The sequence below is a fragment of the Dipodomys spectabilis genome, unplaced genomic scaffold (assembly GCF_019054845.1).
Source record: "Dipodomys spectabilis isolate Male_0828 unplaced genomic scaffold, ASM1905484v1 ptg000699l, whole genome shotgun sequence".
NCBI lineage: Eukaryota > Metazoa > Chordata > Mammalia > Rodentia > Heteromyidae > Dipodomys > Dipodomys spectabilis.
This window is the reverse complement of record NW_024871376.1, coordinates 882,961-910,056: the sequence shown is the minus strand read 5'-3', so window position 1 is coordinate 910,056 and position 27,096 is coordinate 882,961. Positions and strand designations below refer to the sequence as shown.

The window sequence follows — 27,096 nt, the reverse complement described above, 5'->3', positions numbered from 1 at the left end:
GGCCACGCTTACACCCTGGGTTGACATGAGGTATCACAATTCTTTTCTCCTGCTCCGTTGGTTTTTGTCACTAGGCTTTGGCATTGCTCCTGGTCCTCTTGGACCTACGCAGCTGCTCTTAGCACAGATCATGGCTCAGTCTTGGAATTCAGTCCGTCCCCCCCCCCCCCCCCCCCCCCCCCCCCCCCCGATATGTATGAACTTGGCCTCTTAGGAGATTAGGACTGCAGAAAAGTTTTGATGTTTCTGGAAGGTTGCACCTAACACCCCCATACCTTTGGTTTGAAGCCATCAGGACACTCTGACTTTGTCCATACACAGTTAGTTGGGGTGAGGAATGGCTTTGGGAATTGAGAGATTCCATGATTTATAGTTTGAAATGACAAATTCGCCTGCATCTAAAATCAGCAACAACTTGGTACTTGTGCTTGTCTGCCACTGCCAAGCATTTCTTTTGTTATCACCTACCTGCTAGAAACCCACTGTCTCCAGAGGGCATCTTCCCCATCACCACAAGCCTTCGGACACCAGGCTTGCATGCCTATCGAGTCTCACGCAAGCTGGAGCAGAGCCACAATTACCTGCCTTTCCTAAAACCATCTCAGCACTTACAGCAAGCAAGGAAGCTGCTGCAGCTCACCACCCCACCTTGAATTGATTGTACTTCCACGTGTTCATTAAGACTCTTTCCCTGGCTGCACAGTAATTAAGCGTCATGTGTGTCTCTTCCCTTCTAGAGTGTGGGATGTGAACACAGGTGAAGTTCTGAACACACTGATCCATCACAATGAAGCTGTACTGCACTTACGCTTCAGCAATGGACTGATGGTGACGTGCTCCAAGGATCGCTCCATTGCTGTGTGGGACATGGCCTCTGCCACTGATATCACTTTACGCCGTGTCCTGGTTGGACACCGCGCTGCTGTCAATGTAGTAGACTTTGATGACAAGTACATTGTGTCTGCTTCTGGAGACAGGACCATCAAAGTAAGTGTCTGCAGTTAGGACCTGCCTGCTCCTGTCCCTTGGACAGCAAAGAGAAAGCAGAGGGGGCTCCTGGCACCTTGAGAGGACCATGAGGCAGGAGATCCTCCCACCCTGTATGCCTCCAGAACCACCGGCCAGAGAGGAGAAAAAGCCGTCCAGTAGAAGGCAGAGAATCCATCTGCGTGCTAAGAGTGTCACGTACACACTCCACCCTCCCAGCCCTCTCAGATCTGCTCCACCAATGTGGTTCCCACACTTAAGCATTCTGTTGGAGATCACAGGGCTAGCTAGTGGCAGGACATAATCCCTTGCATCCCCTTCATTTTGAGAGCTTGTGGTGGCCTAGACCTGGGCTGACTGTAGAGAAATGAGACAAACAAGGCCTGGCCCTGCCTGTGAAGGGCTCGTGTCCATGTAAGGATGTAGGCACATGGCCTATGATGTCCCACCAGATTGGTAAATGTATTTCTGTTCCAATATCAATGCTAGCTTTTAAAAGTACTAGCTTTTGTCGGGCATCGGTGGCTCATGCCTGTAATCTTAGCTACTCAGGAGGCTGAGATCTGAGGATTGTGGTACAAAGCCAGCCTGGGCAGGAAAGTCCGTGAGACTCTTATCTCCAGAAAACTGGAAGTGGCTAAGGCTCAAGTGGTAGAGAGCTTGCCTTGAGCTGAAGAGCTGAGGGACAGCACCCAGCCCAGAGTTCAAGCCCCATGACCAACCATAAAAAAAAAAAAGTATTAAGAAAGCCTTAGCTTTCTTATTATTTTATAACAGCCTTACCTGAATAGAATTTCCATACTATAAGATTAAGCATTTACATTTCAGTGGCCTTTAGTACAGTTACAGCGCTGATACTATGTGTTTTATGAACTTTTAAAATCAAATTTTATCTAAAACACCTCTTCTAGTAGTAGTCAGTCCCACTACTGACCTGCCCCTTTCCCTACCTTTAGTAGTAACTAGTCTACCTTCCCTTTTGTTTCTAAGATTTGCCTTTCTAGTCATCTCATATAAATGTAAGCAGATAATATGTAACAGTTTGTATCCCGTGTGCTTTTTTTTTTTTTTTTTTTTTTTGTTTTCAAGGCTCATCCACTTTAGAAGCAATAATTTGTTGCTTCTAATGAATGAGTAAAATTCCATTTTGTCTGTGAATGTACCACATCTTGTTTATTTATCATTAGCTGGACTTTCGGTTCTTTGCATTTTCTGGCTATACAATGATAGTAGCTATAGAATAAAGCTACAACATTTATGTACAGGTTTTTGCATGTTTGTTTACTTCTAGTTCTCTTAGGATGGTAGCTGTGTGTTTAATATTTTGAAGAATTACCGAACTATTTTTAAAGTATGCACTATTGTACAATCCTGCCAACAATATATGAGAGTTTAAACGTGCTCAAAGAATCTTCTTTCAGTGACCACCACTAGACAGAATTCTGGTGATTGTGGCCCCACAAATCACAGACTGTATGGCATCACACATTAGATTAGGTAATCTGAAAGATGACAGCCAGGATTTGCATGCTTTAACTTGCCCCACACTGACACCAGTTAGTACAAGACCAGTATCTGGAAGTCAAAAGCATTTGGGCCTTAATACGAAACAGTGCCTTCATACAACCAACCTCTACTCTTGCCAACATTTATTATTATGTGTCTTTTAATCCTGCTATCCAAGTGCATGTGCAGGAGTACTAGTGACTAATAATATTGATTATTAATTAATCATTCCTATGTACTTATTGGCTGTTGGTGCCTTCTTGGAGGAATTCATTTAAATCTTATGACCCTGTAAAAGTTAACAATTTACCTTTTTGTGGCTGAGTTATAAAAATGTTTCTTAAAAACATATTCTGGATACAACTTGTCAGACATGTGATTATCCATTCTTTGGGGTGTCTTTTTACTTAAAGCACAAATGATTTTACTTTAATTTTTTTTTTTTTTTTTTCCTGGTCGTGGGGCCTGAACTCAGGGCCTGGGTGTAGTCCCTGAATTCTTTTGTTCAAAGCCAGAGCTCTACTTCCAGTTTTCTCATGTTGAATTGGAGATGAGAGTCTCATAGACTTTCCTGCCCAGGCTGGCTTTGAACCATAATCCTCAGATCTCAGCCTCCTGAGTAGTTAGGATTACAGGGGTGAGCCTGTAATATCATAGCCAGCACCTGGCTATGATTTTAATTTTAATAACATCCAGGTTATCAGGGGTTTTTTTTGTTTGTTTGTTTGTTATGCTTTTGTTAAAAGTCTAAGCCCAGGCCACAGAGATTTACTTCTGTGTTTTCTTCTAAGAGTTGTATAATTTCAATTCTTCCACTTAGGTCTTTGATTATTAGGTCATTTTGTATTAAACTTGTATATGATATGAGAAGGGTCCAGCCCCCCCCCCCTTTATGTAAATACCCATCTCAACTACAAATGCAGTTGGTATAATAATTAATGGCACTACAGTTACTATGTATCTTTTTTACTTAGCTTATCATATATTAAGTGTGATTATCCAAATCTTGCAGATTGTTTCCCAGCAAAGGGTATTATCTTTTCCATACAGGTAATATTAGGGGTGAGATGGCCAAATAAATGGAGCCATTTATAGCCGTTACATTAGGTTTGACATGTCAGCTGGTGTAAAACACAAAACCTGCCACAAACTCTTTCCTCCAAGCAAATAAATGCCTGGATTATCCAGGAGGTACTCCCTTTGTGAAGATGACAACCCTCTCTGTATTTTATTCCAGTTTTACCACTCAGCAGGTAAGACAGCTTCATTCTGTCCAGTTTCTCCCCCAGCTTTCAACTTTGAGTTAGATGATTCTATGTTGTAATTGTGTGTTTGCATCATTGTTAGACACAGTGTTAGACTTGTTATGTCGTCCAGGCTAGCTTAGAACTTGCTATTCATTCAGCCTAGTCTATCCTGGAACTCTGGATCTTCCTTCTGCAACCTCCAGGGTGCTGGGATCACAATCATGCACCACTATACTTAGCTGTCTCTCTCTCTTTCTTTTTTAAGGGTATATATTATGGAGGGCTTTTCTCTGTTTATTCTTAAAAACATGCTATTTGTCACATAGGTCTGGAGCACTAGCACCTGTGAATTTGTTCGTACTCTTAATGGGCATAAGCGAGGTATTGCCTGCCTCCAGTACCGGGATCGGCTAGTTGTTAGTGGATCATCAGATAACACCATCAGGTGAGTAGAAATACTGACAGCAGGCTTATTTTTGCCGTACTGTTGTGATTTATCTGTTAGTCTCAAGGCTCAAATGAACTCTTACAGTTATTTGTATCTTCAGTTCAAGTGGGAAAACTGTATGCCCTTGGGGGTCTTCCAGGATTCTCCCAGTACACAGTTTTATAACCTCAGCTGCACTTGGAATTGCTTACTACCAGAGTACCTAAGATTTGTGGCCAAGTTCACTCTGCTTTTCCTCATCCAGGAGTCCCATTTCCTTCCCAACAGATGGCAGGGCACTTCATGTCTCTTTCAAGACTGCGTTATAAAATCATCTCCTCCTGGCTGCTTATTCTACCCCCCTTTTCTCTTTCCAACAGTCCTTGCTTTTTATTAAGTATGACTAGAAATAGACATGTTATATCTTAGTAAGACCACCAGTCATTTTCTACTATTTCAAATATGTTAGTATTTTTTGTAAAAGTGACTATATAACTTTTGTGTTTATAACCAACTTGCCTAATGTTTGAGCCAATAAAGACTGAGTTCAAGATTTTTTTAGGAGGTAATGGGGGTGCCAGTCCTGAGGCTTGAACTCAGGGCCTAGGTGCTGTCCCTGATGGTTTTTGCTCAAGGCTAGCACTGTACATACAACTTGAGCTGCAGCTCCATTTCCAACTTCTTGGTGGTTAATCGGCGATAAGAGCCTAGGCTGGCTTTGAATTTGAACCGCGATCCTCAGACCTCAGCCTCCTAAGTAGCTAGTGTTACAGGTGTGAGCCACCAGTGCCCAGCAGTAAAAACTATTAACTGTTCCAAGTTTTCTTTTTAAATCCTCTGTGTAAGTCTTGTTTTGCTTTTGATAGAGTAGTCAAACTCTGGGCTACAGCGTGATGTAAAATCGTAAGTTTTCTTTATTTTCAGGTATTTCTGCTGAGCCACACCTCCAGCCCTTTTTTGCGTTGGTTATTTCTGAGATAGAATCTTACTTCCTGCTTGGGCATGTACCTTGATCTGCTTGTTTATGCTTCCTAGGAAGATAGAATGATAGGCATGTGCCACCTTGTCTAGCTATTGGTTGAGAAGATCTTGTAAACTTTCCTGTCCTGGCTAACATTGAGCTATAGTACTCCTTATTTTAGTCTCCCAAGTTGCTAGTGTTATAGGAGTGAGCTAACAGCACAAGACACGATTTAAGAAATGTGAAAATGTAGAGCTTCTAATGCCTATGGGATTGCCTTGTTTCATAAGTCTTTTAACTTCCTCATTACAGTCTCTGAGGTGAGTATTTGTCTATAGTTTTTACTTTACAAGTAGATCAGAGAAGCCATCATTACTTTTTAGAGCAGAGTTTGCTGAGAGCTTCTGTAGCTAAATGTAATTACTGTCTTCACCTTGTTTATACAAATTACTGTGTCATTTTGTTTTATACATGCTAGTTTACTGTGATTTTTTTTTGCAAGAAATTGATAAAAACCACAATGTTGGAGAGAGGAGGAAAAACATCTCTAATTCCATAAATAGAGCACTTGTGAATTTCCACTATGTAAGTCATATGCAGAGAAAAAGGCTTAAGTAGTCCGTGGGTTTGTATGTCCCAGACACTATGTGTACCTCGTGTCTTCCACTCAGACTGTGTAAGGTTGGCAGCCCTGAGCCCCATCAGTATTAAGATGCCACCGTGCTGGTCTATCATTTCCAGCTGTGGTGGGCCTCATGGTCTCCTGTCTGTAAATGCCTTTTCTTTACTGCTACATTCAAAGCCCTTCTGAGACCAGACTTGAAGATAATGCCTAGGCATTAAGCAAAATCAAAGCTTCTTGCTTATAAAGTTCCAAAGGGTTAGAGGTGTGGCTCAGATGGTGATTGCTAGCCATGTGAAAGCAAGCGTCAGATAGCATGTTTGAGTTTCAGTCTCAGACAGAAATGAAAGTTGTCCTAGTGTACTTTTACACCTTCTAAAATTATCTTTAAGTAGTTGATTATGAAAACAGTGCACTGTGATCAGTGTCCCTCCCAACCCACCTCATCCCCAGTTTTCTCAATCTTGTAGGAAATGTATTGACCTTTGTGACTGTATCCCCCCACCCCCCTTCCTCTCTCCCCTTGATCCCAACCACCTTTCAGGCACTCAATTTCTGGTATTGATTTTGTTGGGCTATAAATTAGCCTTTCTAAGGAATTACACAGTTTGAATTCTCTTCTGTCTATACCTTTATGTATATGGTATGGGACAAGAGAGAAATAGCAATGAAGATCTCAAAGACAGGGAGAAGGCTTATCTGTATGAACATAAAAGAACTTTTCTATGTGTGTAATTTGTTTCACGGATGTCTCTTTTTCATTCAAGGCTATGGGACATCGAATGTGGTGCCTGTTTAAGAGTTCTGGAGGGACATGAAGAGTTGGTCCGATGCATTCGGTTTGACAACAAGAGGATTGTCAGTGGTGCCTATGATGGGTATGTACTGCCATGGCCACAGGGAGAGCCAAAGAAGACGTGTGTGCCGAGCAGCACTGTAGTGCAGGAGCCGTTGCTAGGCACTTCCTGCGTTAAGGGGACGGAAGTGTCGTTACTATTCTGATAGTGAAGTGAGGACGTTCAGACCCAGAGGGCTACATTAAATGAAAAGCCTCTGCACCTCCCAAGCTGATGATTTTGACAGTCATGAGGGAAGTAGGTCTGGTTGCAGCAGAGCTGTTCTTTCCTTACCGCCCAAAACCCACCTTTTTTTTCTGATGAGATTGAGGATACATTTCTACTTTTGATGTTTGCTCAATTGAATAATACGCTTTAAAACCACATATGCTTTTTTAAATGAGGGAATGTTAAACCTTTCGAGATGACTTAGTATGTGTACTTAAGGCCTAGATCTGCATAAGTTCACGTCCTGGTTCTCAGCATTTACTTATCGGAGGTGGGTTGGTAGCCTTGGGGTTTTACTGGTAGCCTAGATTTCTGTCATCAGCATCTACTCGGTCCCAGAGGGTCCCCTGAATAATGAGTGAATTTGGTGACATAAGTTGTTAGCAAGTCGGGAATTGAACTTAGATAATCTAAAGTGATTTTTTTTTTACCTCTTTAAGCATAACATTTCTTCTGAACTTTTATAACAGTTCTGAGAATGTTTAGATCCTCATTTTTCTTTTAAGCTAAGCATTATTGGCTCAGAAACTTGTAAGATCACAAACATGTTGTCCACTACTCTTCAGGGTAGTTGAGAACATGGTAAACTCCCCACTAACCACAATCTCATTTTCCTTTGTAGGAAAATTAAAGTTTGGGATTTGCAAGCTGCCCTTGACCCTCGCGCTCCAGCAAGCACCCTGTGTTTGCGCACTCTGGTGGTACGTGGGCTTTCTCTGTGCTGGTGGGAGCTATCTGCAGATAGCTGCCTGGGTAGAGTAAGCAAGCCGTGTTCCTCACAGCATGCTTTCAGAGAAGTGCACTGTTCAGTTTGCTTAGACAGAATCATGGGCTTTTCTCCCCCTTGTTTTTGAGACAGGGTCTCAGTATATAGCTTAAAATTTACCATTCCCCTATCCTAACCTCCCATGCCAGGATCACAGGTCTGTACCCCTGTGCTGAGCCCCATGTTAGTCACCAACATTACCATAAAAGCTTCCTCCTTTGTAGATACCCTGATGTCTTTATAGGTTTGACTAATTGTCTTCTCCTTAATCTCCCAAAGAGATTTCTGTGTGGTGGTGACATAGTTTCATAATACAGGCACATTTACGTGCTATTAAAGCAGAATTTTCTCTCAATCCACAACTACATGAATTACTGTTTTGGCATGTAGAAATACTCAGTATTTATTTATTAAGTAGTTGTATAAAGGGCTTAAAGTTCCATAAGAAGTACTTTATATTTTAATTGTTGGGCAATAATTAAATGTATATTTGTACGGTGCAATGTGATGTTTTGAGCTACATATACATTATATAGAACAGTTGAGCCAACGTAATTAACATCTGTCACTCTACCAGTTAGCATTTTTTGGAAAAAGTTAAAAACTTAATTTGCCTCTTATGAAATTCACAGTTATTACTCGTTGTGGCCACTGTGCTACAGTAATCACTAAAATGGATTCCTGGAGAGTAACTACAATTTTGTGCCTCTTTCCCCTCTCGTTCCCTCCAACTCTCCCGTCCTCTCCATGTTTCTATAAGATTAACTTTTTTTGTTGTCTTTGGTACTAGGCCTGAGGCTCGGTGCTGTCCCTGAGTCTTTGCTGAAGACTAACTCTCTGCCACTTGAGCCACACCTCTACCTCCAGTTTTTTGGTGGTTAATTAGAGCTAAGAGTTTCATGGACTTTCTTGCCCAGGCTGGCTTCAAAATGCAATCCTCAATCACAGCCTCCTTAGTAGCCAGGATTGCAAGTATGAGCCATTGGTGCTGGCTGAGGTTAGCTTTTTATTAGAGGACAGTCATAAGATCACACCGTGTATGTCTTCCTGAGCCTCGCTATTTCACATATTGCACATCGCAACCTTCAGGTCAATGCAAATGTCAAGATGTGTTTTGCTTTAAAACTGAATAAAGAAGGACTTTTTTTCTTAGAGGTCCTAGGGTTTGAACTCCTTCAGAGCCACACCCCAGACCTCTTTTGCTTTTAGTTGTTAAGATAGGGTCTTGAGTTTTTCCCAGGGCCAGCCTCAGACAGCTTCCCGCCTGCATAGCTGGAATGGCATGTGTGTGCCACTAAGCCCTGATGGCATGCCTGGGCTGGCCTCAGACCTTAGGCGTCTTAATCTCTGTGTTCTGAGTAACTGCTGCTACAGGCATGAGCAAAGACCAACAGTGCATTATTTTTTAAGTTTATCTTATTTGAACAACTTTACCTAAAACTATTTCTAGGACAGTCCATCGTTTTTTTTAAAGAGTTAGACCATCTGAAAATGCTGCTAAATGGTTCTTGTTTTCAGTGATTTTTCTCTTTCATTTCTTCATTTCCTGTATTGTTTAGACCATGCAGAGCGATAGTTAGTTGTCTTGGTAATGCTTCTAATGCTTTGCTCTGGGGGACTGGGCTACCTGTTCTTGCTAGGGGGCACGTTACCTCTTCAGCCATGCTTCAGGACATTTCTCTGTTGGCTGTTTTCAATGCTGGTGGGGCTTTATGCTCTGGCTATCTTGACTGGAGTCCTCCTAATGGTACTGCCCAATGTTGCGGTGTGTTGTGCGCCCCTTGTAGGGGGAGGGCAGGCTCACACCTCTGTACCTAGCCAGGGGTTGAGATGGAGTCTTCTGAACTTTCTGGAGACGAGTCATGGATTTGTCTTCCCAGGCTAGCTCCAAACTGAGATACTCACACCTCAGCCTCCTGAGTAGGCTGGTTCTGGTTTTTACTATTATAAGTGAGTATCAAATATCCTTTTTTATCTTGCCTAAGGCTTTGTGAGATCCTCATGTAATTTTCCTTCCTGGCAAATGGCTAGGATCTGGGCTGCAGCTCACTCAGTGAACAGATGTAGAAGGAAGACTTGGTTCTTTAGTTAGAGTAAAGCTCAAAAATCAAGGAAGCTGTGCAGGAAGCTCAGGTGATCAGCTGGCTTTTGAACTTCTGCTTCATGCTTGTGAGCTGTGAGGGTGGCCTCGGTCTGTGTGTGTGCATGTGTGTGCGCGCACTTGTACACACACACATGCGCGCGTGTGTGCACATGCGCATAGCCGATCCTTAGGCTTGAACTTAGGGCCTGAGCACTGTCCTTGAGCTCTTTTGCTTAAGACTAGTGCTCTACTGCTTTGAGACACCGTTCTGCTTTCAGCCTTTTGCTGGTTAATTGGAGATAGGAGTCTCACAAACTTTCCTGCCGGGGCTGGCTTTCACCCTGGAGCCTCCCGAGCAGCTGGTGTTGGAGACATGTGCCACCCTCGCCTGGATTGCATCTCACCTTACTAATTACGTTGTTGGTCTCACAGGAACATTCTGGACGAGTGTTTCGGCTACAGTTTGATGAGTTTCAGATCATCAGCAGCTCCCATGACGACACTATTTTGATTTGGGATTTCTTAAATGTGCCTCCCAGTGCTCAAAACGAGACACGTTCTCCCTCCAGAACATACACTTACATCTCCAGATAACAGTCTGCACTTTCGCCCACTTCAGGTGCGTATTCCCCACCTATCCCCAGGGCTCTTTTTGTTGTTGTTGGTTGTGGGGCTTGAACTCAGGGCCTGGGCACTGTCCCTGAGCTTCCTTTGCTCAAGGCGGGCACTCTACCACTTGAACCACAGCACCATTTCCAGCTTTTTCTGTGTATGTGGTGCTGAGGAATGGAACCCAGGGCTTCATGCATGCTAGGCAAGCACCTTCCCAGTCCCTCCCTAGTACTCTTTAATCTTGTGGGTTGGTTCACCTCCCTGTGAGGACGATGCGTGACTTCACTTCCACGCTGATATGAATCAAGGTCTGTTAAACGCATCTGCTTTTACAGAGGTCTGGTATAAGACTAGATCTTCATAGTCACGTAAAACCAAGGTCTGACATTAGAATTCTGAGTCCAATTTTAGATACCCTTATTTTGATACTGACTTCTGTGACAGACCTGAAATTTGGACCCTGAGTTTTGGTATTAACAGATGATAAATGTGGTTCTTGTTTTTAAAGGCTGATTTTCCGAAATGAATTCCCCATCAGACTATCGGTCTACTCCTTTGGATTTTATTTTTTAATATAAGAATCTCCTGGGTTGGGAGTATGGCCCAAGTGACATTGCACAAGTAAGCTGACAGCATGGTCCCTCAGTTAAACCCCAGTATTTTACCCCTCCCCCCATCTCCCGTTTCTATTTTTGTTTTCATTAATTCACACAAAAAAACAAACCAAAAAAACCCCACCTTGAGCACCTGTTGTTTGCATTTGTCATCCTAGCTATTTAGGAGGCTGAAGTAGAAGGATCATGGTTAAGGCAACCTGGGCATGAAACCCGCTTCTCATAGTTAGTGGGGTATAGTGTTGCATGTCTGTTACCACAGCTTTATAAGGAGATTTGAGATGAGGAGGATCAAAGTTTCAGGTCAGCCCCAATAGAAAGTTCTCACGAGACTCCATCTCATTAGAAAAGGCCAGATGTGGTACTAGGTGCCTGTCATCCATTTATGGTGGGAAGCATAAAATAGGATTATAGTCCAGGCATGGGCCTACTTGGGAAGTGAAACTCTGTCTCAAGACTAACCAGTGCACATCCATGTTCATTGCTGCACTATTCACCATAGTCAAAATTTGGAAGCAACCCAGATGCCATACAATAGATATGTGGATCCCAAAAATGAGGTACCTGTATACAATGGAATTTTACACAGCCATCAGAAAAAATAAAATAATGTCATTTGCAGGGAAATAGATGGAACTAGAGCAAATCATGTTAAGCAAGGTGAGCCAGGATCAGAGAGACAGATGGCAGAAGTTTGACTGATATACGGAAGTTAGGTCTAATACACACTGGGATATGACAAATTATACAGGATTCTAGATACTCACATACAGTGAGATCAAAGGAAGATCGTTTTAGGAGAGAATCACAAAGGTGCAATGCCCAAGTACCTCTTCATATCTATAAAACAATACAGATTCCAAAACGATCTCCAAAGAAACAAAGGACTCCTTTCTTAATTTGTTTTTCTTTGGCTGATGATTCTGTATTCTTTACCTCATATACAGTGTATGTACGTGCATATCCGTAGGAGGGTGGGAGGAGGGCACGGAATCTGAAGAAAAAGCCCACTGGGCATTGGTGAAAGTGAACTGTACAGCTCATGGGCGGAGATAGGAGGGAGGGAGAGGGAGGGAGAGGGAGGGAGCAGGTTACTTACACCTGATACACAGCCCCTCTGTGTATCCCCTCTATAATACAATAACATAAATTAATACTTTTAAAAGACTAACCAGTACAAAAGAAAAAGTTGGAAGGGTCCCTTAGCAGTAAAGTTCTGCCTACTAGCAAGATCGAGGCTGTAAGTTTGAATCTTAGAACTACTCCCCAAAAAACTCACCCTCACCAAAATAGTCAAAATGCCTCTTTGCCAAACTCAACTTCCATTTCCACAGGATGATTTGAAGGAGATATTTGCTGAAGGAACCCCCGAAGTACAGTCTTCACAGTATTCCCAGTTTGAGAATTTGCAAGGAGCTAGTGAATTCCATGTACATTAAACTTTGTAGATTTAAGACATACATTTAGGCTGGGAAGGTGCCTCAGTGGTAGAGTACTTGCCTTGCATGCATGAGGCCCTGGGTTCCATTCTTCAGCACCACATAAGCAGAAAAAGCCAGAAGTGGCGCTGTGGTTCAAGTGGTAGAGTGCTAACCTTGAGCTGAAGAGCTGAGGGACAGTGCCCAGGCCCAGAGTTCAGGCCCCATGACTGACCAAAAAAAAAAAAAAAGAGAAGAAATATATTTGTACCTATTGCTGCTACTATGACTATGCACATATAAAGAAAAGCTTGTGGCTAAACAAGTTAATACTTACTTTAGAGCACTACTTTGTTCAGAGGGGTGTGGTGTGTTTGTGTGTGTGTTGGAGATTTTTGCTTGTTAGGTGTGCTATATTGCTTGAGCCATGCCTCCGGTCACTTTGCCTTTTGACTCAGGCCAGCCTGGACCACAGTCCTATTTTGTGCCTCCCGCGATAGCTGGGCAGGCACACATGTGCCATCACATCTGCTTTTAGCGTTTTCCGTTAGGTTGGTCTTGCGAGCTTTTCTGCCTCGCTGGCTCCTGCCAGCCTTAGCCTCCCACGTGGTTGGGGTGGCGGGGCGTGCTTCTGCACCAGGCTGTTGTGCCTGGCTTTCCAGCCTCCTTCAGTCTCCCTCCACCTTGGTTCAGACATGTGCCACCTAGCACCTGGCCAACATTATTGGGTAGCTTTTTACCATTTTATATTTTCCTGTTTATTAAGTAATATTAAAAGTACAATGGGGTCCGTGCACAGAGTTGTGAACATTCTTAGTTGGAACTTGTGGTCCCTAGTCACAAAGCTAGTGCATTTTCTGTAGGGTGCTCCCTACTCAAGATCCTATAGATACCTTCTGGGAAGCTTGTTACCAAAGGGTAACAGACTATAGCCAGGTGCCAGATTTGACCCATTCCCTGATTTTTTTTCTTCTTTGTTATCCCATCAGGCTAACAATAGTTTTTACATTTTTAAATAGTTGGGGGGAAAACCCACAAAAGTAATTTTTCCAGGGCGCTGTTGCTAGGTAGGCATTCTGCTAGCCTGTGCCCCAAGTTCCTCTTTTCCATTGTGTGAGCTGTGGCTGTCTGCCTGCTTGGGGCCCCTCTGTGAAGATAGTCGGCTAAGCGTCTCTGCCAGGCCAGCCTCCCTGTCTCAGCCCTGGACTTAGGGTTGTAGACAGAGCCCCAGCGCCAGGGGAGAAATAGTCTTTTATACAGGTAAAAACGAATGAGAAACTTGGGTTCCAGCGTTTGTACATAATGTTTTGCTGAAACATGGCCACACTTCTGTATGTCCGTAGTGTGACTATTTTTGTGTTTCAAAGGCAGAGTTGAGTAGTTGTGACTGAGATGGGGGCAGGCTTTTCACATTTTAAAAGACCTTGGCTGACCTCTGGTCTTCCCGGGCTCTTGAATGACAAGCCCTGTATCAGGATTGGCACATACTGATACCTCAGCTCGATTGGCTGGAGTGCTGCTGCTGTCTTTGGGAGACTTTAGGCCGACGGTTGGTGACTTACACCTTAGGTGTGTGAGGCACCCCGGGAGTCACCTGGACGTCCGTTTATGTGCTGTTCTGGCCTGACATGGTGCGTACTGCTTCTGCTGACAGTGACTGAGCCTTTGCCTTGCTTTCTCTCTGGGTAGATTCTTCGTAAGTCCATAGAAAAATCCACAGGGCTTGAACTCTGGGCCTGGCGCTGTCCCTCAGCTCTTCAGCTCAAGGCTAGCGCCCTACCACTTGATCTGCAGCGCCACTTCTGGTTTTCTGAGTGAGTTTATCGGAGATAAGAGTCACAGAATTTTCTGCCCAGGCTGGCTTTGAACCTCAATCCTCAGATCTCAGCCTCCTGAGTAGCTAGGATGACAGGCGTGAGCCACTGATGCCCGGCTGAATTCTTTACACTGAATGGAGTCTTCACAGCAGCATGATAGAGGATTGTTCCTTTTCACAAAGGGTCTGAAGAAAGTATAGGGGAGGAAGAGGGATCAGATAGCGCTGGACTCCCCTGAGGTTTTCCTGGTCCCTCCTGTTGTGCAGCTGCTCCCAGCCGCTCCCACCTCCGCCCCTCCCTGGCCCCCTGGTGTCCTCAGGTTACCTTCATTTCTTACCCCACTCCTGTTCCCCGTCTCTCCCTTCCCTAACAGCACTGATTCTATCTAGACTGAGTTCTGGTTACTGCTTCAAACCTCTTTCCTCCTACCCCTCCAGTGTCTTTAATGACACACAGACTTCTCTCTGGCTGAGCTGTGTGTTGAAATGAGTTACTGCCTCCTTACAAACCTGCGGCGCTCTCGTATCCCAGCTGGTGTCCAGTGTGTTACAGCACTCACTGATGCGGGTTGGACAGGGGCATCAGGGCTAATACATTGGTGTTCTTCATCCCAGGCCAACCAGTAATCTGCTTATAAATCAATAAATATCTGAAACTACAAGCAATCACCTTCAGCAAATAGGGTTATTAACTTGGTAAAAACTGAAAGACATTTTCTAACTAGATAAGTACTAGATCTATTTCTACACACGCAGGTGCTTATGTCTTTGTCTCCATCTTTCCTGTCCGTTTTACCTGCTCCATATCCGTTTTTATTTGACTTGGTGTTATTTAGGTATAGTTAAAGTGTATTGACTGATTAGTACTTTGAAATAGTTATATACTGGTCACTATAACAGTGGCTGCTGTATTTGAATCAGTGTAATTTAAAAAATTGTATTTTTCGTCTTTGTATTTAGATCTTTGTCCCATTTAGTATTTTTGTGTATGGTGGAAGAAAGAAATTGTTCACTTTGTGTATAGATATTTTAGTTCTAGCACTATTAAAATGATGATGATTTTTTTTTTTTTTTTTTTGTGGTCTGGGGTTGAACTCCAGGCTTTGTGCATGTTAGGCCGATGCTCTACCACTTGAAGCGTATTCCTGTCCTTTTTGCTTTTAATAGTTTTCAAATAGGGCCTCCCATGTAAGTCTAGGTCCCCAGGACCGCGACCCAGCTTTTCGTGGTTGAAATGGAGCCTGGTGAAGTTTTCTGATCCCTGCCCTGCAAGTAGTCAGGAATATAGATGTGAGCCTCCATGCTCAGCGCTAGCACTGACACTGATGAAAGAAAAGGTAGGTTTATATTGGTCTGTATTCTGTTCCTGGGCACACCAGTACAGACCGTGTCCTTCTGCCGGCCCCATGCTATATAGGACATCGAGGGACCGCTCGAAAGAGAAATAACAGTGCATAAAATAGCACTCCGTTGACCAAAGGACATACAGTAAAATACTATCTGATGGGTTTCATAATATAGAATCCGTGCGCTTTCACAACTGCCTTGAGAAATGAAGCAGGGATTATTAGTGCATTTCCCCTTGGCCTTAGTGGAAAATTGATGTTACTTCTTCTGTCCTACTGTTTGGGGCCTCAGAACCATTGGTTCTGCTACGATGTGCAGTTTCAAGTTCATTTCACAAATTCTTTCAGTCCTGCCTGTTTTATGAGGTAGTAGTTCCCTAACCCTCACAAGCCATGAAACCACAAACGTGTTTGTCTCTTCAAAGGGAACTACTTTTGACAACCTTGGCAGTCTACTTTACAGATTTTATTGCTCTTTTCCAAATTCTTTTATTGTAATAGGAAAAATAATTACCAAATGATACTAAAAGATTTATATATGCACATTCATATATATAAAATAAAAAATATTACCTTAGAGATAATTTAACTTAGTAAAATATTTCACCTCTCTGTGTCAGGAAATATAGTAATAGACTTGTTTCCCAAATCTTTTTTTTTTTTTTTTTTTTTGGGTCCGGTCGTGGGGCCTGAACTCTGGGCCTGGGCGCTGTCCCTCAGCTCTTCAGCTCAAGGCTAGTGCTCTACCACTTGAGCCACAGCACCACTTCCAGCTTTTTTCTTTTTGCTTATATGGTGCTGAGGAATCGAACCCAGGGCCTCGAGCATGCAAGGCAAGCACTCTACCACTGAGCCACCTTCCCAGCCCCTCCCAAATCTTCTTTAAAATTACTAATTCCTAAGAGCTGTACAGACAGTAGGGATAAGTTTATTCTCTTTTTTTCTTTTTTCCTACCACAAGGTAATATGATTATTAGGAAATTAGAAAGTTAGATATGCCCAAAAAAGAATAGAAACCACTATGGTTTATCAGTGTTACTGTCTTAACTGTGATTTTTAATTACGATTTTAAACTGTTCTTATTTTTTTTCCTTATTGTGAAATTATTGCATGTTAATTGCCCACACCTTCTCTCCCTCTGGATGAAATTCTGAAAGTGTTGGTCCTAGCTAATGATGCTTTGGAAGAGTCGGGTCAGAGGGGGCATTTGGCCTTGCCTCGACAGTCTCTGGTTTCAGAGAGCGCAGGTATGCAGAAGCCCCTTTAAGGGGAAAACATTTGATAGCTTGAATTGATTCAGGAGTCTTGATCCTTATGAGCGTGACAACCTCTTGTAAAAGTGCCTGTATAAAAAGCACACGTGCTTTTAAAATACTCATATTTTTGCCGGGGAATTTTGTATCTAAGGTGACTAGATCTTCTGGCAGTACACTGGCTTAGTGCAGTGTTTGGAAAGACTGTGATCATCGTTGATTGTGAAGTAACTTGAGAGGATTTTGACTTTGTTTTTATTTAGATCAGAACATATCAACTTTAATCACAGATACTAATGAGAAGCATTGCCTTCCTGTATATGTACATATACATATTTACATAGTGAAAGAAATCATGACTTTGGGGGGAGGGGGGTCCGGTCATGGGCCTGAACTCTGGGCGCTGTCCCTCAGCTCTTCAGCTCAAGGCTAGCGCTCTACCACTTGAGCCACAGCGCCACTTCTGGCTTTTTTTCTTTTTGCTTATGTGGTGCTGAGGAATCAAACCAGGGCCTCATGCATGCAAGGCAAGCGCTCTACCACTGAGCCACCTTCCCAGCCCCAGAAATCATGACTTCTACATTCATCTGTTGTGTGTAAATGTGTGTGTTCTACCCCAAGACCATAATCAAGAAAGTAGGGAACATTTGGTAGCTCCCCTCCCCCCCCATGTTGTCCTTCCACAAATTATGTATCTCAGAAGGTTATTTTGCATGATTAGTGAGTGGTCTGCCTAGCACTATGAGTTTATTTGTTTTGCACAGGGATCATTGAGGGCACTCCTGCAAGCCCTCGGGTGTCACGAAAAATGTGCTGGATAAAAAAACCTAGTATTAGGCATTTGGGTTGAACGTGTACTTTTTAGTAGCATCAGTACAAGGCCGTTGGTTGTGGAGTCAGCCTGCTCTGAATCCTGCTGTCACCTAAATGGCTACCCCTTTGGAGTAAGCATGTGCTTTTTTCCCTCTTAGTTTTACTTACAAAGGGGCTTATCTAATAGTAATTTCTAATTCTTCAGGTTGTTTTAAGTTTAAATAAGTAGGGTGTCTGGTTGCAGTAGCCACAGTACAACTTAGGGCTTCTTCCCTAGGTTGGCTGTTGGAGATCCAGTTGTCAGTTTGTGTCCTGGTGTGTCTGTGGTGTGGATGAGCGTGGGTGTGCGGATTGCATGCCCTCGTCTAACTAGAATAAACAGCCTTACACCTTTGTCTTTCAGGGTTTCCTAGTCTTGAACTACTGGCTACATGGCTACCAGATGCCTAAGTGAGTTTGTTCACAGCTGGGTTATGAAGCTGGACTGGTTCTAGACGCTGGGTAGATGCAAAGCAGCCTCACTCTCCAAGCCCCGACCTTCCTCACCGCCGATCTAGGCTCTACTTGAAGGGTTCCTTCGCCTCACTGATTTCAAGTGGAGCTTCAAGTAGAGCCCATCAGTGATGAAGAACTAGTGCTTCAACTGAACACTGTTCACACGAAAGGCATTTCTGGTCTGTTTTGTTGAAGTAAACTGGCCGTCAAGAGAAGACCCGGCTTCTAATTTATATTGCTTTGCACTTTGGTCTGATACTAAGAAACAACATTCTTCAGTGAAATTTTGGGTGCCAAACCACCTACCCAGAATGTCGAGGGCTTTCCTTTTCAGAAGTTAGCATTCTCCTTTGACCGTCCAAGTCGTTACAAATTCTGACTTCTATTAGGGTATGTTGGACAATGGGAAAATCTCTCTGGGTTATTTTAGTAATGTCTTTTGCTTACACTTCCTTTCTGTACCAATTTCTTTTAATTTAAAGAACTCTAAGCCAGTTATATTTTCTCTCCATAGAGAGTATAACTGTTTTCTTTTATTAACTGTCGTCTGTCCCCAACCATCTTCTGATTATTTGATAGAGTGACATCTTTCTTTGTATGCTTGCCTCCTAATTTAAAGTACCGAATCCACATGTAGATACAATGTACATAGCAGTTTCTCCTGAAGATGGCTGGAGTCGGCCCTGTGCCCCAGACACTAATGCAGTGTGTTGGGAGCCCGGCCGCAGGGTTGATGGGATTGCCTAGGACCCTCCTGCAGTATTCATGTGGTGTTTTCATTTTGTCACTGTCATTGTGTGTGTGGTATGTGTATTTGTAATGGAAATGTTGTTTTAAAATGTAACTGCTCAAGTTTAACACGGAAATGTTTTATGTTGTCACGCAGTATATGCAATAGGAGGAACCTTAACATTAAGCTTTTGTTGTTCCTTCCCTTCTCCCTCCCACCCTGCTGGTTGGCTTTGTCCTCAGTGCAGTCCTCTGTGCAGTGGTGCCCCGAGAAGGGGCCAGCACAAAGACCCTGTTGACGGGGTTCACTGGCTCTGGGGCTGCTGGCGAGCAGGTCAGCTGGCCCTGTGTCCCCGCCGGGTCAGGTCAGTGCCCTGGTCAGGGCAGTGCGGCCTCCGCGGGTCATCATCGGCTGCCCTGCAGTCAGTGAGGTTGGCCCTGCCTGCCAGGCCGGCCCTGCGTGGAAAGGACGCCCTTTTTCCTTCTTCCAATATTAGGTGTTAAGTTGACTCCCTCTCCTGCTTCCAAAGATGAAGGAATGTCACTGTTACTTTAAAGGACCAATGGGGGCCACCTTGTGAACAAGGCCCCTGGCCAGGACGTCTCAGCCAGGGCAGGGAGGCCCCTGACCGCCCGGCCTTGAGGATGGTGTGAGGATCAATGGGCGTGTGTAGAAGATGTGTTCATCTGGTCAGCTTTGCTTTTTAGTTGTTTGTTTTTTTCCTTTTTCACTACATACTTCTCATGTGTTACTAAATTAACTTTGTTTTGGAGAGGTTGGGTCTCAAAGTGTAAAAGAAAGAAATCTCCATTCATGAGGTGGGCATGGTGACCACAGTGGCTGTGAGGGTAAGGCCACCTTTCAAGGAACAGCTCTGCTCCCAGGCTGGGGAGAGCCTAGCGGTCAGCGGGGCAGGGCGAGGCGGGCGGGGCGGGCGGGGCGTGTGAGCAGATGCCGGTTCTGTTGCTTTTGCATGTTTAATACAGAAGTTCTCTTGACCCTTGGGAAATCATGACCTTTGAATATACACACAAACTTTGAATTGTGCCTACTAAGTTATAGCAGGGGGCTTTGGGCACCCAAGAATTCCAACTTTCTGGGGTTACAGTAGTAATTCCCAGCCATACTCTGGACTTTATTTTGCTAACCATAATTGAGCAACTGTAAATTACTGCTATATTAATGTTTTAAAGCACTGGGATAGTCTAATTCTAACTTGTAATTAATTATGTTTGCCAATTATCTGTTTGAAATAAATTTGTGTCTGAACAGCTATTGAAACTGTTAAGTTGTACAGATATTATTCATGACAGCTTTGTACTGTGGAATGTGCTTAATAAAAAAGCAAAAAGTTTGACCTTTGTCCAATAAATTGCTAAGTCATGTCAATAAATCAAGAATGAGTATTAAGCAGTATCCCTAATCTGGCTTCATGCAATTGTTACTCCAGCTACTAATTCAAAGCCAATACTCTTAATAAAGTGTTGCAATACTCTGATGTTCTGTTAAGAAATTTTTCAGATAGACAGTTATGTGCTATCAGGAATTCAGTGGTATGCCATTACAGTTGACGGGATTAAAAATCGCCTTCTCTTTGAAGTGACGTTGGAGGCATGGTGCTTTTGTGAGGAGGTGGGAGATGATTGAAGTCCTTGCCACGGGCTTTGGCTGAAAAGTAGCTTGAACTCAGGAGCTCGGCACGGATCTGCTTTCTGCACGGGCTTGCTTGTTTCATGCTACTGCGCACGCAGGCAGAAGGCCTCCTTGATGTCCCGAGCGGCTTACAGGTGAGTGGAGCTGGCTGATGGGAAGGGGACGGGAGCGGTGCAGTTGTGCGGTGCTCTCGCGTGGCTCTGCGCTACCGCTGGGGCCGGGCTTCAGCAGAGTTGAGGTCCTGAGGACCTTGGGCGCTGGCCTTTCCACATTGGTCAGCCAACCCACTAAGGACTTTTTGGATGAAATTAGATTTTCCCCCCAGTCCTGGGGCTTGAACTCGGGGCCTGGATGCTGTTCCTGAGCTTCTTTTGCCCAAGGCAAGCGCTCTACCACTTGAGGCACAGCTTCACTTCCTGGTTTTTGGAAGTTAGTTAAAGATCCGTCTCACAGACTTTTCCTGCCTGGCTGGCTCCAAACTGGCAATCCTCGGTTCTTAGCCTCTTGAGAAGCTAGGGTTACAGGTGTGAGCCACCCAGGCCCCAGAAAGAAATTAGATAATTTGATGGAGTCATCCCCGCCCATATTGCTAAGTATATAGTGTGTATCACATTAAGAAAACATGCAAACCATAAAGAATAAATAATTCTCGCTCTGGGCCTAGTCTTCCAACATATTAACCAGTTTCTTGCCTATCCTTTGACAGGTACACTGTGTGTATAGGATTTATGTGTGTGTACACACACCCCCCTCTAATGGTGCTGGGGACCAAACCCAGGGCTTTGTGCATGCCAAGTATCACTGTGCCAAGCACCCTTACTTTAACTGCAGTGGAACTTGCTATACGGGACTTGTGTCTGCTGCTGAGGAGATCATTGGTTGTGAGTACATGTAATGCTGCCTCATTTTTAACAGCTGTGTGGCATTTGGGTGTCATCAAAGGTAGAGATTTGGTCTTTCTACTTTTCTAGTGCTGGTAGTCTTTTCCACAGGTCTTCCTGTCTTTGGCCGTGCTAATCCCTAAGACACAGCTGAGCGGAACCAAGCCTCCAGAGTGGGAGAGCAGGAGTTGGTGCCGCACTGCACGCCAGCCTCACCCCACTGTTTGCTGCACTCTTGGTTATCTAGTCAGTCGAGAGGTGCTCTGCGGTGGTTTTCTAGTTAATAAGGAGATGGGAATTCTGGCCATCTGGCTGGTATCCTGCTTACTGATGAGCTTCCTAGAGATCCCTACTTTTAAGTCTGCTTCCCTGGCTGATGCCCTGGGGGGCACGGGCCCAGATCTGGACGGTCTTGCAAAGATGGAGACACAGTGGCGCTGGCTTTACATTAAGAAAAGCTACAAGTCTAGATTATGTAAACACTCAGTTTATAAAAGCTGTCAACTAGTGAAACCTGTAGCATTCGTTTGAGTCTCTGATTGAGTATGACTGTAAGCATTTTTATCAGAGGCCGTGGACGCCTTGTGTCCAAGTTTGAAGCACTGAATCACGTAAGCCACACCTGTGGCCGTAACCAGTTTATAGCACACTCAGGATGTGTGTCTTTGAAGAGTGATCCCAAAAGAAGTATTTTGAAGAAGATGAGCAAGGAGCCTAGAGCTGGCAGCCACTCATTGTACTCAAACCAGCGACTGCTTTTGGGCTGGGTTGAATTCATGTTAAGGTGAGGCTTGATTCAGGCCTGAGATGACCCTGGTCTTTTAGGAGCAGATGGAGGGCTTGTTTCTGAAGAGCTCCAGCCGGGTTGTCTTGGTTTTCCGCAAAGCCAAGTCTTGCGCTGCGGAGCCTGAACCCGTGAGGTGAGGTGTGTGGATGGCCAGCCGTCATGTTCTCAGTCGCTGCTGGACCTTCGACCTTGCTGGGGGTCTTTTCACAAGGCACCCTGTCTAGCATCTGGCCTAGGAATCTGCCCGTCTGGGGCTGAAGCCCTGCTGTCATGGGCAGCAGACTCCTGGGGTGAGGGCATTTGTTACTTTGAATGAACCTAAACTTTCTGGACTAGAAAGCTCAGTAAGAGAGACTGTATTTTAAGATTCCTGTGATAGTTGTGCAAATACCACGGGAGACTGACTGCCGGCGTTTAACCAGCGCCCGGCCCCGAGGGCACACGGAGCTTTGGCTGGTGTGGTAGGGGCAGCGGGATGTGATCACCCAGTCAGCAGACATGGGAGCTGTTCCTGGGAAGAGCTGGCAGTTCCCAGGGAGGACCTGCATCAGCAGCCAGGGTCTGCAGCGTCGAAGGGAGGTGAGTAGGAGAACAGGACCATTTTCATTCAGTGGTCATGTGATTTGTACTGAAGTCCCGAGGCTTTAAAGGCAACCTGTCATTCCCAGGCTCTGGGAAGAGAACGAGGCCCACACGAAGCCGCGTGCTGCTTCCAAAGCAGCCCGCGGGACGCTCACGTCTCCAGTGTGTGTACGTGCGCGTGCATGTCTGTGTGTCTGTGCGTGCAGGTGGCAGGCCATATAGGGCTGAGAGTGGGAAGCGCCAGCACATTCGTGTGTGTGTGTGTGTGTGTCTGTGTCTGTGTCTGTGCAGGTGGCAGGCCATATAGGGCTGAGAGTGGGAAGCGCCATCACATTTCTGTGTGTGTGTGTGTGCGCGTGCAGGTGGCAGGCCATATAGGGCTGAGAGTGGGAAGCGCCATCACATTTCTGTGTGTGTGTGTGTGCGTGCAGGTGGCGGGCCATATAGGGCTGAGAGTGGGAAGCGCCATCACATTTGTGTGTGTGTGTGTGTGTGTGTGTGTGTGTGCAGGTGGCAGGCCATATAGGGCTGAGAGCGGGAAGCGCCATCACATTTCTCTGTGTGTGTGTGTGTGTGTGTGTATGTGTGTGCAGGTGGCAGGCCATATAGGGCTGAGAGTGGGAAGCGCCATCACATTTCTCTGTGTGTGTGTGTGTGTGTGTGTGTGTGTGTGTGTGCGTGCGTGCAGGTGGCAGGCCATATAGGGCTGAGAGTGGGAAGCGCCATCACATTTCTCTGTGTGTGTGTGTGTGCGTGCGTGCAGGTGGCAGGCCATATAGGGCTGAGAGTGGGAAGCGCCAGCACATTCGTGTGTGTGTGTGTGTGTGTGTGTGTGTGTGTGTGCAGGTGGCAGGCCATATAGGGCTGAGAGTGGGAAGCGCCATCACATTTGTGTGTGTGTGTGTGTGTGTGTGTGTGTGTGTGTGTGTGTGTGTGCGTGCAGGTGGCAGGCCATATAGGGCTGAGAGTGGGAAGCGCCATCACATTTGTGTGTGTGTGTGTGCAGGTGGCAGGCCATATAGGGCTGAGAGTGGGAAGCGCCATCACATTCGTGTGTGTGTGTGTGTGTGTGCGTGCAGGTGGCAGGCCATATAGGGCTGAGAGTGGGAAGCGCCAGCACATTCGTGTGTGTGTGTGTGTGTGCGCGTGCAGGTGGCAGGCCATATAGGGCTGAGAGTGGGAAGCGCCAGCACACTCGTATGTGTGTGTGTGTGCGTGCAGGTGGCAGCCCATATAGGGCTGAGAGTGGGAAGCGCCAGCACATTCGTGGGTGTGGGTGTGCACACGCACGTGTGAGCGCAGGTGGCAGGCCAGCCGTGGAAGTGGCCGGAGTGGGGGGCCGGGCTGGGTGGGAAGGGTTGCAGGTACCCCAGTGCTGGTTCTTGATCCCTTGCCTGTGTGTGGCGAGGCCTAGCAAGGCCGGCCGTGGGTGGGTCTTGGTGACAGCGCTGACCCCGCCCAGGCAGCCCCAGTGTCTCCTTCCCCACACCTGGGCACCGCAGGAGGCAGGCCGAGCGCGGAGAGGTGAAGCTGGGGGCCGGCCGGCCGGGGGGCACAGCCCAGGGCCATTGGAGGGGTCGGGCTCCACCCTGGGGCTAGGGTCAGGATGTAGGGAGGAGAGGCTGAGGGCAGCGCACAGAGCCATGAGAGAGGCTGTTTGAAGTTAGAGATGGGAGGAGGAGGAGGCCGAGCAGGCAAGGCCAGCCCTGTTGTGAGAGTGCAGCTCTCCTGAGTACCACTAGGTGGGGCTGCTGTGCCCTGGGAAGGCACCTGACACAGGCCTTGACCAGGTGGACGGTTGACCTCGCGTGGTGGCTAGGCTGGAGTGGACACCTGAGCCGGGCCCTGGTGACCCACAGTGAGCCCCGGGAGCCCTCCCGGGCAGAGACACAGGCAGACGGGAGGGGCCCAGCAGGAGCAGACAGTGGGCTGCCTGGAAAAGGGCCTGGGGCCGCGGCTTCTGAAGGAAGAGTCCAGAAGAGCAGCTACATGTAAGTAAAAGGGCTCAGGAGGGCAAACCTGTGGCAGAGCGCTAGACTGGTGGAGCTGCGGTAACTGGCCGTCTTCGCGGGGCCTCGTGTGCCCTGAGGACCGGAAGCTCTGGAGGATGCCTCCCGGCTGCCAGGGCCTCCTGGGGCCTGCCACTGATCCCGCTGCTGCCCAGGGCTGCAGCCGTCACGGGTGGCATGCGCACGCACGCGGGCCCTGGTCACGGCACGTCTGTGCAGACAGAGGGGATCAGGCCTGTGCCTCGGGAGCCATCGGGACTTTCCCAGCAGAGGCAAAAGCATTTTATGGAATGGGCTGTGAGGGTTCCTTTCAGGAAATTTCATCATGTCTCCGTGAAGGGGAGCGGGGAGGGAGGGCGAGGAGCTAATTGGCCTCAGACCCTGCAGCCCCCCTGTGTGGGTAACGCGGTCCAGGTCAGCCTCCGGTCAGCGACCAGGCCATTGGTGCCCCTCTGTGAATGCCTCGTTGCTGTAATCGTTTTTCCTTTAAAAACAGCGCTGCCTCCTTTGGCAGATGGTGACATTCCATTAGCATATGGAATACTTTTCAAAACACATCCGAAAGCGCGTCTTCGACAGGAGCCCGGGCTGGAGCGAGTGAGTATTTGGAAAGCGTGCCAGGAGCAGAAGGTTCCGGGCCCCCTGCCCCCAGCGCCTCCCTCAGCCCTCCAGGACGGGCACTGAGCTCGGGAGGAGCCTGCGGGCTCCGCCAGCCCACGGAGAGCCTGTGCACAGGTAGGGGCACGGGTGGGATGGGTAGCGCCGTCTGCCTGCGATGCTTTGTGCAGCACGGGTCTTTCCACACACCGTCAGTAAAGTGCTCTGCATACGTAAGTCAGGCTGTCGCAGAACCCAGTATGCCCATTTCTTTCTCAACCCTGGCGTTTTTGTGACATGCTTCTCTCTGCCCCTCTGCCCCCATGGCAGCTACATGAGCCTTGTTCTGTTCTTAGCTTCTGCCTTACGACCTTTGCACATGCTGTCCTGTCACGCACACATTTCCACCCCAGATAGATGCAATCCCAGCACCTGCTTCTTCCCCATTCTGGTCTCCTTAGAAGAGGTCACGGAAACAATCCACTTCACCCTGACAGCGTGTGTTCTGACACAGAGGTCCTGGTCGCTCCTTTATTTGCCAGCATTTATTTGAGACATTTGTGGAGGCTACTGTGAGCCACATACTGAGGGGGCAGTAACAGAACAGACGAATCCCCCCGCCCCCACGAAGGCAGATGACAGTCAGTGCCCTGCGGGAAAGCCCCCCGAGGCTCAGCTCGAGCCCACACAGTCCTGTGTTCTCCAGCATCTCCACGTCCTGCGTGGTGCCTACCGCCCTGCAGATGTTCTGCGTTCCGCCTCAGGGAATACGTCGGGGAAAGTCTGTCCACGTTCAGCACGGTTTCTAAAGCCCAGGCCCACCGAGTCTCCAGCTGCCTTCTGGGTATGGACTAGAAGGAGCCAAAGATTGAAAATCCATCTTATCCCCAGAAAGCCACTCTGATGAGACCAAGAAGGCAGTCCCAGGTATGGCCAGCAGACACAGGCAAGGCCCCAGGTGGAGGGCTGCAGGGCTCTCCTACAGGATGGGGATCCCTGAGCGGGATCCGAAGGTTTAGGAACTCTCCTTGATTGGTGGGTTTTCTCGGAAAGTATTCTCTTGCTATGTTTACTATGGCACTGTTCATAAGGCCCAAGCCTGGCAGGTGAGGAGTGGGTAAGGCGTGTTACTCAGCCACAGAGAAGGAAACGGTGGTGTTGGCAGGCGGATGGAGGGAGCTGGAGGCCATGTTGAGTGCGGGAAGCCAAGCTGAGCTCTGTGAGTGTGCTCACGCACGGAGCGCAGTGAGCAGACTCAGCCCTGCTCTGCGGCTCTGCTGCTCTAGGCCGCGGCTGGTGGAAGCTGGGATGAGAAGCAGCCGAGGGCAGAGCAGGGTGGGCGCCATCCCCAGTGCTCTCTCCACCCAAGGTCGAGCGGTTCTCAGGTGTGGAACTCCTGAACACGGAAGGGACTGAGCCCCAGGGGTTGGAAGCCGGCCTTGGGGGCGCGAGGACTGCAGTTCCCAGCTGTGTTCACGTTGGGGGACCGGGAACAGTGAGGTGCAGACCAGAGCTGGGCCTGCACCAGTTCCGCTCCTGAGGCTGTCCCGGAGCCCTCCGAGGGCATCCAGGGGCAGCTGGCCCCTGGGCACCCGGCTCCCCACACCCAGGCTGCCCGAGGACCCTGGTGCCCTGCCCCGAGAGGCCTGCGGTGCGGTACCCCCCGAGGGCCACATCTGCAGCTCCTCGTCAGCACCGGAGCCGCAGAGGCTCAGACCACTCTGTTTCCTGTCTGTCGGGCGCGGTGAGACCCGGCTCGGTCCTCCCCATCACCTTACCAGATGACGGGAGGGCCGGGATTGTAGGTGCACGCCACCGGGAGCTGCC

The 27,096-nt window shown here is 46.9% G+C and overlaps 1 protein-coding gene across 4 annotated transcripts in view; it reads left to right on the top strand.

Moving 5' to 3' along the window:
• The window catches only part of Fbxw11 (F-box and WD repeat domain containing 11), a 98,829-nt gene extending 78,573 nt beyond the window's left edge, over nt 1-20,256 (top strand). For all 4 annotated transcript variants that reach the window (XM_042672335.1, XM_042672333.1, XM_042672332.1 and 1 more), the window contains 6 exons: nt 738-987; nt 4,067-4,185; nt 6,518-6,628; nt 7,437-7,515; nt 10,096-10,282; nt 17,939-20,256. In XM_042672335.1, the coding sequence (XP_042528269.1) occupies nt 738-987; nt 4,067-4,185; nt 6,518-6,628; nt 7,437-7,515; nt 10,096-10,257 (721 nt within the window). In that variant the 3' untranslated portion in view covers nt 10,258-10,282; nt 17,939-20,256. The remainder of the gene's footprint in view (nt 1-737; nt 988-4,066; nt 4,186-6,517; nt 6,629-7,436; nt 7,516-10,095; nt 10,283-17,938) is intronic.
• Nucleotides 20,257-27,096: the final 6,840 nt, after the last annotated feature.